Source organism: Vitis riparia, chromosome 1 (assembly GCF_004353265.1).
Source record: "Vitis riparia cultivar Riparia Gloire de Montpellier isolate 1030 chromosome 1, EGFV_Vit.rip_1.0, whole genome shotgun sequence".
NCBI lineage: Eukaryota > Viridiplantae > Streptophyta > Magnoliopsida > Vitales > Vitaceae > Vitis > Vitis riparia.
Window position 1 is genome coordinate 11,730,730 of NC_048431.1, and position 14,135 is coordinate 11,744,864.

Below are 14,135 nucleotides of genomic sequence, written 5' to 3' on the forward strand. Positions count from 1 at the left end.
AAATGATAATCTTAAATGTGGGATTTAAAAACATGTAATTAAAATCTCTAGAATATTCAATTTATTGTTTGGATGAGTATTTTGGGCTTTAATTTATTGTATGGTGTGATAGTGGTGACTGGACAGTATTAGAAGCAGAAACTGCAAAATTATGGTTGGAGCTGATGATAGTTGTGACAGTGGTAGAGGCTGTGGTTGTGGAATGTTCACCTGCGGTGGGAAAGTGTGTTGGCAATAGTGGTGGTGGCATGTATGGTTGGTGGTGGTGGGATGAGGTAAATAGTGGCTGTGGCATGGTGATATGATTTGCAGTGCTGATGGTGATGGTGTGATGGCTAGATTTAAAGAGAGGTTTTGAGATGTAACCAATCTGAAGAGAGGATTTGGCCCTTTCAAATCCTCTCTCGATTTTGGCAATTCACTCTTCTGAAGTTCCAAACAATAGCATTTGTTTCAAGAGAATTTTAAATCCTTTTGCAGAATCAAATACTATGTGAAATCCTTTTCATCGTACATGCTATATTTCATACTTAGAGGTGTAAGTTCCAGTTACTTGTGTAACTACTTCTATTGCAACATTGGAAAGTTTATAGTCTTGATGAAATTATGAATTTTTGTCTGCAATATTGATCAATGCAATGAAATATCATAAATAACTGATATTTTAGGACTGTCTGCAATATTGCAATATATTTTAGGATTGTCTTATCTAAACCCTAATTTTCAAGGCTATATACATAAATAACTAAATATTTGATACTGAATTATTGACAACTAGGTTGGATATCTAACACATCCGTAGAATAAGAAGGTTAACAAAAACTCAGGATATCATTTATGAAATGCTTGTGAGATTATCTCAGCCACATCCCAAGTCAAGATATGCAGAGAAAATTACTTTCTGCTTATTTGCAAATGAGCCTACTTAATACCACCAGAGACAATGGCAATCAAGAACTGGAGCAAGATCTCCTTTTTTTCCATCTGGTGCTGCCAACAACGTCCACCAAGTATATGATGTTGCAGGATGAAAGTTCAACCATCAAATACCATGCCTTCATTTGTGAATGTTAGCAAAAACAATATCTGATATGGTCTTTTACTACTATGACACTACAGTTTGGTTATTATGCATTTTAACTCTCAAAAACATTTTAGTCCTGGTTTGGTCTTTTACTACTATGACACCACAGTTTGGTTATTATGCCTTTTAACTCTCAAAACATTTTAGTCCTGGTTGTTGCATTCCTTAATCTTAGGCTGCCTATTAAAAGAAAGGTCCCTTACATCTATGGCTGAGTAAAGCTGTTCTTCCAACTAATACTGATTCTTATTTCATTTTCTTGTTTGGAAGGATGCAGGTTCTTTTACAAGTGAATGTTGCTGTTGATTCTCAGAGGGATCCTGTCCTTGAGATTCTTCAATTTGAGAAATATAATAATGACAAATTTTCTTCTGAGAACCCGGACAACTTAGTCTACACAAACCAGGATCCATGTGGGGAACTACTAAAATGGTTGCTTCCTTTGGATAATGCTCTTCCCCCTCCCACCCGTGCATTGTCTCCTCCTCCTTTGAGTTCCAGTTCTGGCATTGGTAGCACATCTCAAAGATCCACTCTTTCTGCATCATCTGGCTCTCAACTCTTCTCTTTTGGCCACTTCAGAAGTTACTCCATGTCATCACTTCCTCCTCAAAGTACTCCTCCACCACCTCCATCTGTTGCAACTCCAAGCTCTAAACCAAACTTTGAACTTGAAGATTGGGATCGGTCCTCACCTCAGAAGTTTGTGAAGAGTAAAAAGACTGGAAGTGAAGAGCTGTTATCTTTTCGAGGTGTCTCACTAGAGCCAAAAAGGTTTTCTGTTTGTTGTGGGTTGGAAGGCATCTATATACCAGGAAGAAGGTGGAGGAGGAAACTTGAAATTATTCAACCTGTCGAGATCCGTTCTTTTGCTGCTGACTGCAACACAGATGACCTTCTATGTGTTCAGATAAAGGTGTGAGTTGTAATTTTTACTGAATTGTATTTATGTGAAGTTTTCCTTTTTCTTTTTTCTGTATGGAGTGAAATGGCAAAAAATTGTTCATTTAGCCAAACCAATTAGTTGGGTCAATGCTCTGTTAAATTAAGGCCCTATTTGGAAACTCTTTGAAAACCTTTTTTTGTTCTTTGGAACAGAAAATAGTTTTCTAAATCACAAAACATATTTGGTAAACTTTTTACAGAAAATGGTTTTATGAGAATTTGTTCTAAAAATAGATTATTTTTTAGAATAATTTTTTTGGTGTTTTCAGTTATTTTTTACAGTGTGTTGTTCTATGCCATAATTGAAATTATGGAGAATACTATGAAAACTTTTGAGAAAGCAATTTTTTATATTTGAGTTAACAAATAGAATTTTGTTCCTGAAAACAATTGAGAACTGTTTTTAAGAAGTGTTTGTAAAAATGGTTGTTTGAGAAGTGTTTTTGAAAACATTGAAACCAAGCCCCTAAAATTCTGTTTTTATCCTAGAATATCTCTGTGAAGTATTTAATCTAGATATGTGGAAATGACATAGCTATCAGGTTTATTTCTGCAAATAATACTATTAAGTTCTAAAATTTATTTTGCAGAATGTTTCACCAGCTCATACACCTGATATTGTGGTATTCTTAGATGCTATAACAATTGTTTTTGAGGAGGCTTCAAAAGGGGGATCACCTTGTTCGTTACCAATGGCATGTATTGAAGCTGGGAATGATCACAGTTTGCCAAATTTACCCCTCAGGTTGTTATCCACCCTAGTTTCCTTAATTTATGTCATTCAGTTGTTCAATGCTGATTATCAACCTGGCCATTTAAATATTAATAGATATCATTATATTTTTATACAAACATAATATAGAAAAACAATAGCCAGAGTTTGAAAGAGGTTTCTTCACCATTTTTTCCTATTAGTCTAGTGGTGCTTTAGAAATATTACATTTTATTCTGTAGGCATATCCTAAAGGTTGGATTAAGGCTAAGCTGAAAACTAGTTCTGGACAATTCATTTTTACATGGGGCTTCTCAGTATTTGCACGGGATGTAACAAATTTTACTCTTGAATGTTACTTGCAGAGTTGCAGCGTATGTGGTGAAGCTTCCTTCATGCTTATTGATATCAATTTCATATTTATACACACAATAGCCCCACTTGGCAATGAAGTAATATTTGTTCTTGGAAAAAGTGAGTTTTGATTTACTAATTTGAAAAAATATAGAAAAAAGAACACCAAATTTTATAAATCAGTTTTATCTTCATTCATTTAAAAAATATGCACTTTTTCATAAGTCACATAATTATTTTCTAAAATGACCCTTTTAATTTAATATTAAATAAAATTATTAAAAATTGATTTATTATTTTAATTTAATAAAAATATCTTACAAATAAATATATTATTATTTTTTTATTATAAAATATGAGGTACAAATTATTTTGGAAAAATTCTTCACAATCCTTAAGTGATAAATAAAATTTTTCCTGATCATGATTTTATATTTTGTATTATATAAATTCCCTCATCTTCTTATATATATATATAATTGAAATTTTAAAAATTGAAAATACAATTAAAACTAAAATACTTAAAAATTAAATACAATTAAAACCAAAAAACTTAAAAATTAAAAAATAAAATATTGACTCTCATTGTATTTCCAATTCTTTCTGAATATCTATATTTTTTGCTAGTGTACTTAGCAAAGTGAGTTAATATATTTTTTTTTTATATTTTTAGCTTTTAAGTTCTTTTTAGTTTAAATTTTATTTTTAATTTTTAAATTTTTTTATTTTGTTGTTGTTCAATATTCCTAAGGATGTTTGTTTTTGGAGGGGAAAAAAACCTTATATTAGTTCTCACAGTTAAAAAACAAAAAAAAAAAAAACTGAACTAAAAGGGAGATCGGTTATCTAAATTGAACATCCATGTGGAGGAGTTTACTTGTCTGTTAGTGTTGTTGAAGGTTCATTTTAAGAATAATTATTGATTTATGAAAAAGTGCATGTATTTTAAATATTTTTAAATGGATGGAAATAAAACTAATTTATAAAATTTGAGGGTTTTTTTTTTTTTTTTTTGTCAAAATTAGTGAGTCAAAACCCACTTTTCCCTTTGTTCTTGATCCATGGCTAGGAACCTTGACAATGGACTTACTACCAATCATAGAGTGATATTTTAGACTTGAGTCCTATAGCAAAAGCAGTTTTGGATTGTGGGTTTAATATATATTAAACATTGCTTTTCATCTTTGTAACCTATTTAGTCAACAGCAAATAGAGATTTGTCAGCATCGGCTCCATGCTTTTCATCTTGTGGGTGACATTAATGCTTTTCTTGAACCATTTTCATGGGTTTTTCTTGTTTCCATGGGCTTATTTGGGACATTCTAATTGCAGGAGAGGTGAAGAACACTCTTTTATTCTCAAACCTGCAACTTCAGCTTGGAAGCGTCTTAAGGCTCAACGTGAAAGCTCTCAATCATCTCATTTACCTGTTAGAAATGCAGCATCATTGAAGGGAAAAGGAGGCCTTCCATCCAAGATCGTTGAAGGGAAAAGGAGCACTCTAACTTCTGATCAGTATGCTGTTTTAGTATCATGTCGGTGCAACTACACTGGTACATATACTTGCTCTAGTTCAGTATATTATCTGAAATACCTTCAGGAATTTGTAGTTTATGATTGTAACATTTTTATCCTGAGGTTTATGTATTAAATATAGAATCGAGATTGTTTTTCAAGCAGCCAACAAGCTGGCGACCACGTATCTCAAGGGATCTTATGATTTCTGTTGCATCTGAAATGTCAAGACAACCTCTTGGACCCAATGGAAGAGTCTCTGAGCTTCCTGTTCAGGTTTTTTTATGTGAATATGATTAGCTGGTTGTTTTGTACTTTTGCTAAAATAACAAGTTCTTATCTAACTGGTTCAAATCATCAGGTGTTAACTCTTCAGGCTTCAAATTTAACATCCGAAGATCTAACCTTAACAGTTCTTGCTCCAGCCTCATTTACTTCACCTCCTTCAGTGATGACCTTGAACTCTGCACCCTCATCTCCAACGAGACCGTCCGTTGGTTTTTCCTCGTTTGCAGGAAAATTAGGTGATGGGAGACATGATACTGCCATGCCAAGGCAGACTTCGGCACCTATGCTATCAGAGAATCACAAAGAGAATGGTTTTGGAGCTCAATCTGTTTCTTCTAATGAGCAGGCTGCTCCTCTATCTGATATCATCCCAAATACTGGTTTGGGTTGTACGCATCTATGGCTGCAGAGTAGAGTTCCATTAGGGTAATACGCTATTCACCACTATCCTTTTGTTCCTCTTCAATATAGATGACTAATCTATTACTGCCAAATCAGATGTGTTCCTTCTCAATCTACTGCTACCATCAAGCTGGAGCTGCTTCCTTTAACTGATGGCATAATCACACTTGATACTTTACAGATTGATGTTAAGGAGAAAGGTAGTCTTCTGCTCATTTCTGCTATTTGATTTCTTCTCATCCATATACTTGAAGTGCTGTCAGATTGACTATTCTTTATGTCATAGTGTATATATAACCTGTTGATTGATGAAAAGTTCCAAGTTCATCCAATGTCCATCAATGAATGGGACCTTGCTTAGGAAATTCTATGCTACTTACCTTTGAAGCCTCTGGAATGTTTAGAATTGTGTTTAAATGTTATGAATGTCTACTTGAAAGAACTCATGCTTAAATCTCTTCTTTCTTCATCAAGGGGAGTTTTGAGGGATGAAAATGTCTTCGTTAGATTTCATTGGTAGCTTAGGGAAGGGGGTGAGGTGCCTTTTTGGATTAGGCTCTTTGTGTGTTTCTGTTTTTGTGCCCCTTTCTTTGTCATGGAGCAATGGCAAAGCCAATGTAGGTGGGGCAAGAGGGGCATGTGCCCCCTTAACCCATTGAATCCCCCTCTTAGGGAAATAGCAGGAAAAAAAGTTCTATTCCCAAAAAAGTATTATTTACAATAATACCTTCTATAGAAGGAGAGAGATGAAAGGAATATAAGGTATAAATTTCTCTTCCTTGATCTTTACAATAATACCTTTGATAGTTTTTTTTTTTTTGATAGATAGACACACAAATAAAAATTAGAAAAAGGGCGCTTAAGAGGCAACCCAAAGCATACAGGGAGTATACAAGAGTCACCAAAAGGCAAGAACAAAAAGAAACAAACACTCACCAACCCTCAACTAGAACCCAACCATTCAAAAAAATTAATTAAAGGTAAGGGTCCTACATCTATAAGGTATAAATTTCTCTTTCTTGATCTTTAGCCTTTACAGAGACTCACATATATATAAAAAAATTCCTAACATCAAAATTAGGAACTTTCCTAACTTAATTTCATCAAATCCCTTTGATAATTTTTTTTTTTGATAGATAAACACACAGAATAAAAATTAGAAAAAGGGCGCTTAAGAGGCAACCCAAAGCATACATGGAGTATACAAGAGTTACCAAAAGGCAAGAACAAAAAGAAACAAACACTCACCAGCCCTCAACTAGAACCCAACCAATCAAAAAAATTTATTAAAGGTAAGGGTCCTATATCTAAACAAGACTTATACCAAGACCAAAGATTACAAACAAACGAATTTTTCAACCTTTGAATCGACAAAACCTCATTAACAAAAACTATCCTGTTTCTTTCATTCCAAATCGTCCAAAATAAACAAAGAGGAGCTGCCAACCAAGCCTTTCTACGCTTCTTACCCATAAAGGAATCATGCCAAACTTAAAAGAGTGTCTCTAGTCGAAAGCGGAAGGACCCAATTAATACCAAACAAAGTAAACACAAGCTCCCACAAAACCCTCGCCTTGGAGCAATGAATAAGATCAAATCCCTTTGATAATGGGATTGCCTAATTCTCTTTACAAAATTACGACTTTCCTAATTTCATTTTTCCACACTCCCTCTCAAGCTAGTGAATAGATTTTGTCCATTCTCAGCTTGGATACACTTGCTTGGAACTTTATATTGCTTAAACCTTTTGTGAGCATATATGCAAGTTAGCGGTTAGTAGATACATAAGAAGTACAAATCAATCCACTATCTAGTTTCTCTTTAATAATATGTTTGTTTATCTCTAAGTGTTTTGTTCAATCGTGTTGCACTAGATTATGTGCAATACTGATTGTAGATTTATGGTCGTAGTAAAGTCTCATTGGGTCATCCCATTTAATCTTCAAATCTTCCAAAATGATCTTCAACTATAGTAGTTCACAAACTCCTTGAACCATTGCACAAAATTTTGCTTCTACACTAGACCTCACTACCAAACTCTGTTTCTTGCTTCTCCATGTTACCGGATTCCTACTAAGAAAGGTGTAATACCCATTGGTTGATCTTCTATCAACCACAAATCTAGCATAATCTACATCTATGTATGCTTTAAGTACTAGTCCTGAGCTTCATTTAAACAGGATGCCTTTTCTTGGAGACCCCTTAAGGCACTGTAATACTTGGTTAGTAGCTTGCAGATGAACCTCTTTTGGGCGGTGCATGACCTAGCTAATCATACTCACATCATATGCTATATTTGATCTTGTGTGAGAGAGATAAATGAGTCTTCCTACCAAACATTGATACATCTCTTTATCTGTTGTAACATCTTCTTCAGCCTCTCCAAGCTTATGATTAGGATCTATTGGTGTGCTTATTGGTTTACATGCCAACTTCCTTGTTTTCTTGAGAAGGTCCACTACATATTTCTGCTGAGAAATAAAAATTCCTTGTTTAAAATGTGCAACCTCAATTCTTAGGAAATATTTTAATCTTTCCTTGGTCAAGCATTACCTTGAAGTTTGTCTCTCCTTTTCATCATTTCCCGTCATGATGATGTCGTTTACATGTACCAATAGAGTTGTAATTCCCCTTGAATCTGAATGTTTGATGAACAACATATGATCCCCCTCACTTTGTTTGTATCCCATGTTTTTCATCACTTTAGCAAACGTTCCAAACCATCTTGGAGATTGTTTCAGTTTGTATAGAGTTTACTTTAGTTTACACACCTATTTAGTGGCTAGGTCAATGTCAAACCTAGGATTGACTTGCATATTAATCTCCATTCAAAAATGCATTTTTGACGTCGAATTGTTGTAGATCCCAATTATAATTTGCTACCAATGATAACAAAATTCTGACTGTATTCATTTTTGTAATTGGAGTAAATGTTTCTAGATAATCCACGCCATATGTCTTGAGTGTATCCTTTAGCCACCGATCTCACCTTGTACTTCTCTAATATCTCATCTACGTTAATACTTAATAATATAGATCCATTTACATCCCACTAGCCTTTTTCTTGTAGGCAAATCTACCAATTCCCAAGTTTTATTCTTCTCCAGGGCCTCCATTTCTGCATTCATGACTTGTCTCTAATTTTCATTATATAAAGCCTCGAATAAAATGGTAGGAATATGAATATTGTTCAAATTTGTAAGAAAACTCTTATGAGATTGAGGCAACTTTTTGAATGACACAACATGGGAAAGTGGATACAAAGAACGTTCAATGCATTCTCTTGTTCCTTTCTTGATGACAATAGGGAGATTTTGATTTATAGGTTTTTCAAATTGAAGTTCTGACTCAGTTTGTAAGGGTGGATGAGAGACTATTACCCCGTTTTCAAAAGTCGGTTTAGATTCTTAGACTTGTATAAGTCTAGGGATTGCAACTTTCTTCTTGAAGTACACCTTGCTGGTCATTCGATTCTCAAGAGTAGACTCATTGGATGACAATTCAGGTTCAAAGAAGGAGGGTACAAATATTGGATTAGACACTGGATCAAAAATTTAGGAGGGTTAATGATAAAGGGATCAATGAAATAGGAATCCTGATCCTTGTCTTCCTTGATAATATTCTCCCCCTAAAGATACGGAGCGAAAAAATAAGACCCACTCTTGTTGAAGGTAACATCCACTGAGACAAAATTTTTTTGATGGTGGATGGTAACACTTATATCCTTTTTGAGTTGAGGAATATCCCACAAAAATACATTTCACGACTCTTGGGTCCAATTTTCCCTTATTTGGATTGTGAACATGCATAAAGAATACACATTCAAATATCTTAGGAATGAGATGATTTGTGGTTATCATATTAGGATAAAATGATAAGAGTATTTCCATGGTACTTTTGAAACCTAAGATTCTGGAAGGTAATCGGTTTATGAGATGTGTGGCGGTTTAGGATGGCTTCCACTCTAAGATTGAACAAAAAAGGTCGTGTTGTATCAAGGAGGTGGTCATTTTTCCTCCCAGTAACTCCATTTTGTTGTGGGGTCTTGATAGATGATGATGTCTCATGAATTATTCCCTCATGTTAAAAGTATGGTATTAGGACTTGATTGAAATAATCTCTAGCATTGTTGGACCGAAGCCTCTTGATAGTGACACCAAACTAGTTTTTATCATGTTATAGAAATTTGGAAGAACAAAACTCACATCAGATTTGCGTTTAAGGGAGAATATCCAAGAGACCCTAGTACAATCATCGATGAAAGACACAAACCAATGTGCCCTAGATATATTAGGGACAGGGGAAGGGCCCCAAACATCACTATGATTTAAATGAAAAGACTCTGAACTTCTTTTATTATTATTGGTAAGGAAGGTTAAACGCTTGTGTTTGGCAAGTTCATATACATCATGATGAAAACTCTCAATGTCTAATTTCCTAAATTAAGAAGGAAACAAGATCTTAAGAGTTCTAAATGACAGATGTCTGACTCTACAATGATGAAGCCAAACTTTTTCTTTATTGAAAAGGTGGTGTTCATAAAGAAAAGATAAGGATGACTTGCTTGGTGTTTCAAGGTAGCATAGCCCGTTCTGTTCCTTAGCAGGTCCAATCATCTTCCCTAAGTCCTGGTCTTGAAATACATAGTGAGTAGGGTAAAAAGTCACATTGCAACCCGAATATTGTGTAAGCTTTTGTATAGAGATAAGATTAGCGGACAACTTTGGAACATGAAACACATTTCTAATTGCGAGTGTAGGACTATTTAGACATCTCCTACACCTACAATAGTGGTTAATGAACCATCTGTTGTGGCTATTTTGCTACTGCTTGGACAAGGGTTATGGTTATTAAATTGGTGTGATGAATGAGTCATGTGATCTTTGGCACCTAAATCTAAAACCCCAAGCATTGCCAAAGGTTTTATCTGAGACTTTTAATCCAATGGAAATAGGAAATTTACCTGAAAGTGCCAATGAGTAGGTACCTAAAGGTTTCTCAAGACTTGTTTAATTCTCCTTTCAAAATCATGACTTTCCTAATTTCATTCCTCCACACCTTCTTAAAAAATTGTATTATTTCTAATAAGCTATATTTTAAATTTCAATTGGTTGTTATTTTCACATTTTTAATAAGTTATAGAATAAAAAATCACTTAAAATAAATAAATAAATATTATCATTGCACAAGACATTAGTTTTCAAATTAAAAATTTATTTCCTGAATTTTTGTTATTTATGGTTGTCTACTATTTTTTTAGAAAAATAAGAATGAAAATTCTTGTTATCATTTGCCTTTTTTCTAGCTTTTATATAATAAGATTTTAATATAATACTGTAAAGATTAATTGCATTGATAATGAGATTATTTAAATAGAAAATCTTGTAGATGATAATATTAAATTTATTGAATAAAGGTATCATAGATTAATTTCATGTTTGTATATTTTTTATTAATTTAAAATTTTAATGTTGCTGTTCTTATGAAGTCTGCTCCTGTAAATCAAATTTCTGGCACAATCAGTGGTTGTGATGAAAATGTCTTTGTTAGATTTTATTAATAGCTTGGGGAAAACTAATATTTGGAAAATTTGGCGAAGAATCGGGAGGTTGGTGCTCTTGGGAAGGGAAAGAAGGCCATGGAGTTGGCTTGTGGAAGTCGATCAAAAAAGTATGGGGAACTTTTAAAGTCAAAATAAGATTTGAAGTAGGCTATGGAAGAAGAATCAAATTTTGGCATGACGTGTGGTGTGATAATATGCCTTTGTAGGATTAGTTTCCTTCTTTATTCACTTTTTTTTATTGCTAAGTAGACATGGGTGGATGATGCTCAGGAGGTAGAAGGAGGAATGGTCACTTCAAACCCTTGTTTTTCAAGAAACTTAGTGAGTTTGGTAGATTTAGAGGAGAGGAGGATAAAATAGTTTGGAAAGCCAGCAAGAATGGGGTGTTCTCCGTGAGGTCTTTCTACAATGCATTGGAAGATGGGAGGTGAAGCGACTTTCCCTTCAAAGATAATTTGGGATTCCTAGGCTCCTAATAAAGTGAGTTTTGGTTCTTCCTTTTTCTGTTAAGGATTTGTTGGAGGGATGGCACGATAGCTTTGTGGATAGGAAAAGAAGGAAGGTTTGGAGAACAACCCCTCTTTGCCTTTTATGGATAATTTGGAAGGGGCGAAATCAAAGAACTTTTTAAGGGGAACAATGCACTATCCAAGCCCTCAAAGATTTCCTCATAACTAATTTGTATATGTGGTCTCAAGGGTTCCTTCTAGGAGACGGGAAGGAAGGCCCTACATCTTTATTAGATTTTATAGAATGGGCGGACTCTTCTTTTTAAAGTGGGTTTGTAGCTACTATAACTGGTTTTTTGTTTCTCACTTGTGTACTTCCTGTATACTGTATTTGCCACTTCAGTTTGACATCCTTTATATATTTATTAATATACATACTCTTATTTGCCTACAAAAAATAAATAAATAAAATTAATAGCTTGGGGAAGAGTGAGGTTCTTTTATGGGGCAGGTGCTTTCTGTTTTTCTGTTTTGCACTTGGTGCTCCTCATTTACTTTCTTTCTCGGTTGAGGGGCCTTCTAAGGGGTGAAAATGTCTGTTAGATTTCATTGATAGCTTGGGGAAGGGGTGAGGATTTTTTGTGGGGTAGATGCTTTCTGTTTTTCTGTTTTGTACTTGGTGCTTCTTGTTTACTTCTTTCTTTCTAGGTTGAGGGGAGTTATAGAGAGGTGAAAATGTCTTTTAGATTTCATTGATAGATTGGGAAAGGGGTGACGTTCTTTTGTGGGGTAGGTGCTTGGCTTTTTTCTATTTTATACATTGATGCCTCCATATTTGTGTTTGCATGAGCATGTGCACAAGAAAAAAAGAGTAAACTGCACATGTCATGGTTGGAGTTGCCTACCAAAGATCACTTTCTGGTATTCTGCACAAATGTGCACAGATATAAATCTATAGCAGTATCTCATGCCTAGATTTTAGAAAGTTAGCAGTATAACCCATATCTATGAAAATCTTGTTGTCAGCTGCGGCTCATAATTATGTGCTCTGTTTGAATTTTTAAGCAGTTGCCATCTGTTTTTTTAGTTTTACTGAAGGCTTTTGAGCAGAGAAGTAAATATTTCCTATAAAAAGAAATTGGCAGGTAAATGTAAGAAGGGTTTGGTGAATTTCCATCAATTTGCCTCCTTTCCTTATCATCATTATTACATGTTCTATGATAGTTATCCCAAAACATAAAACTCCAAAAGTCTATCAGAAATGTGAAAGTTCTTATTGAAAAAATACACATTTTTTGTGTAACAGGTCATACCTACATCCCTGAGCATTCTCTGAAGATCAATGCAACTTCCAGCATTTCCACTGGGATTGTTTAGAATGGATCAGTTCCAATTCGTGTTTCCTACCAAGCTCTCTGTTCAAATGTGCGAAACATCCAGACTGTTGAACTCATCTTGTTGCTAGCATTGGCTGTTCCATGGCTATCCAGATGAGTAGCACCAAGGTAATTGTTCTTTCTTTAATGTGACAGGAATTGTCTTGTAAGTTTTTTATGAAAATACAGTCTCACATTGCATATTGTAGACCCTGATCTGAGAATATCATTTGTTGCGTACACTTCAATGGAATGAAAGGAAATTTATACAACGCTGTTGATGAATTGAAATAGTCTGAAATGTCATGCAGTCATTCAATAATTCTGCATAAATAGCAGCGCATTTATGAAAGATTTTGCTCTTGTGTAGGGATTGTTGGGTGTCACAAGAAATGTTTCAGAAATATTTAAATACTAATTTTTTGTTAGAGCTTCTAATGAATTTGGTTAACAATCACTCTACCTTTCTCTTTGCCTTCTTTTCTTTTCTTTTCTTTTTGTTAATAATTATATAATTCCGGTTTCTGGTATCTCTGTAATAAATGTTGAATAAATGTACCAAAAAGTTTTAGTACTTCAAACTTTTAAATTTAGGGATTTTTAAATACTTGAGGTAAATCTCTACTTTTTCTATAACATGATCTACTTGTATTTAGAAGTTTTAAATTTTAAAAACAAAAAACATAAAGTATATCCACATGGGCACTAAACTTTTGAAATAAAAAAATTAAAAATGTAAAATCAAAATGAGAAGGAAAGAAACCTGACCCTCTTAAAATACAATATTCTTTATATGATTTAATCATTAGTATTGCCTTATTAAAAACATAACCAATAAAATCCAATAGAACAAAATATGAATACAAGAAACATGAATTGATATCCACAATGTCCTTGTAATATCATATGTAAATGCATATCCCCTTTGACATCGAGTTTTATGAAAATATGAAAGACATGCAACATTTGCATATCCAAACAACTGAGATTTTGATCTTGGTGAAACAACTGACATGGGTTTTCTAAGATTTTCTATTTCAAATTCTTTCTTTAGATAATTGTTCTTATGAACTTTCAAGAGTTCAAATAAAATTGCAACAATTACAAACCCTTAATTTAATCCATATAAGGACTTAATTTTAATGAAATATATTATCATTATGGCTTTATCTAGAATGTGATATGAGATTTTCAATCATTTCCTCATATATTTTAATCCTTTAGCAAATTATTTGCTTATGACATTTTGAATTCTTGAGGGATTATCAATTTTATGATTGAGTTATTATGATAGTTGATATAAGGTATTTGCATGAAACCTTTGGTTATAATTCTTGCTTTATTTCAAATGCGCTTTCATAAAATAACCCATTTGTATCCAACAACTTTTGCATTTTTAGGCGTTAAACTTCAATCTATTTATATTCGTTAGACTTTACGTCTTTAG

General features: G+C 33.7%; 1 protein-coding gene across 2 annotated transcripts in view; it reads left to right on the forward strand.

Moving 5' to 3' along the window:
- LOC117917412 overlaps positions 1 to 12,979 on the forward strand; it is a 32,060-nt gene extending 19,081 nt beyond the window's left edge. For both annotated transcript variants that reach the window (XM_034833682.1, XM_034833690.1), the window contains exons 5-11: positions 1,362 to 2,000; positions 2,620 to 2,774; positions 4,428 to 4,648; positions 4,753 to 4,886; positions 4,972 to 5,324; positions 5,397 to 5,500; positions 12,619 to 12,979. In XM_034833682.1, coding sequence (XP_034689573.1) covers positions 1,362 to 2,000; positions 2,620 to 2,774; positions 4,428 to 4,648; positions 4,753 to 4,886; positions 4,972 to 5,324; positions 5,397 to 5,500; positions 12,619 to 12,689 — 1,677 coding nt within the window. In that variant the 3' untranslated portion in view covers positions 12,690 to 12,979. The remainder of the gene's footprint in view (positions 1 to 1,361; positions 2,001 to 2,619; positions 2,775 to 4,427; positions 4,649 to 4,752; positions 4,887 to 4,971; positions 5,325 to 5,396; positions 5,501 to 12,618) is intronic.
- The last annotated feature ends 1,156 nt before the right edge of the window (positions 12,980 to 14,135 follow it).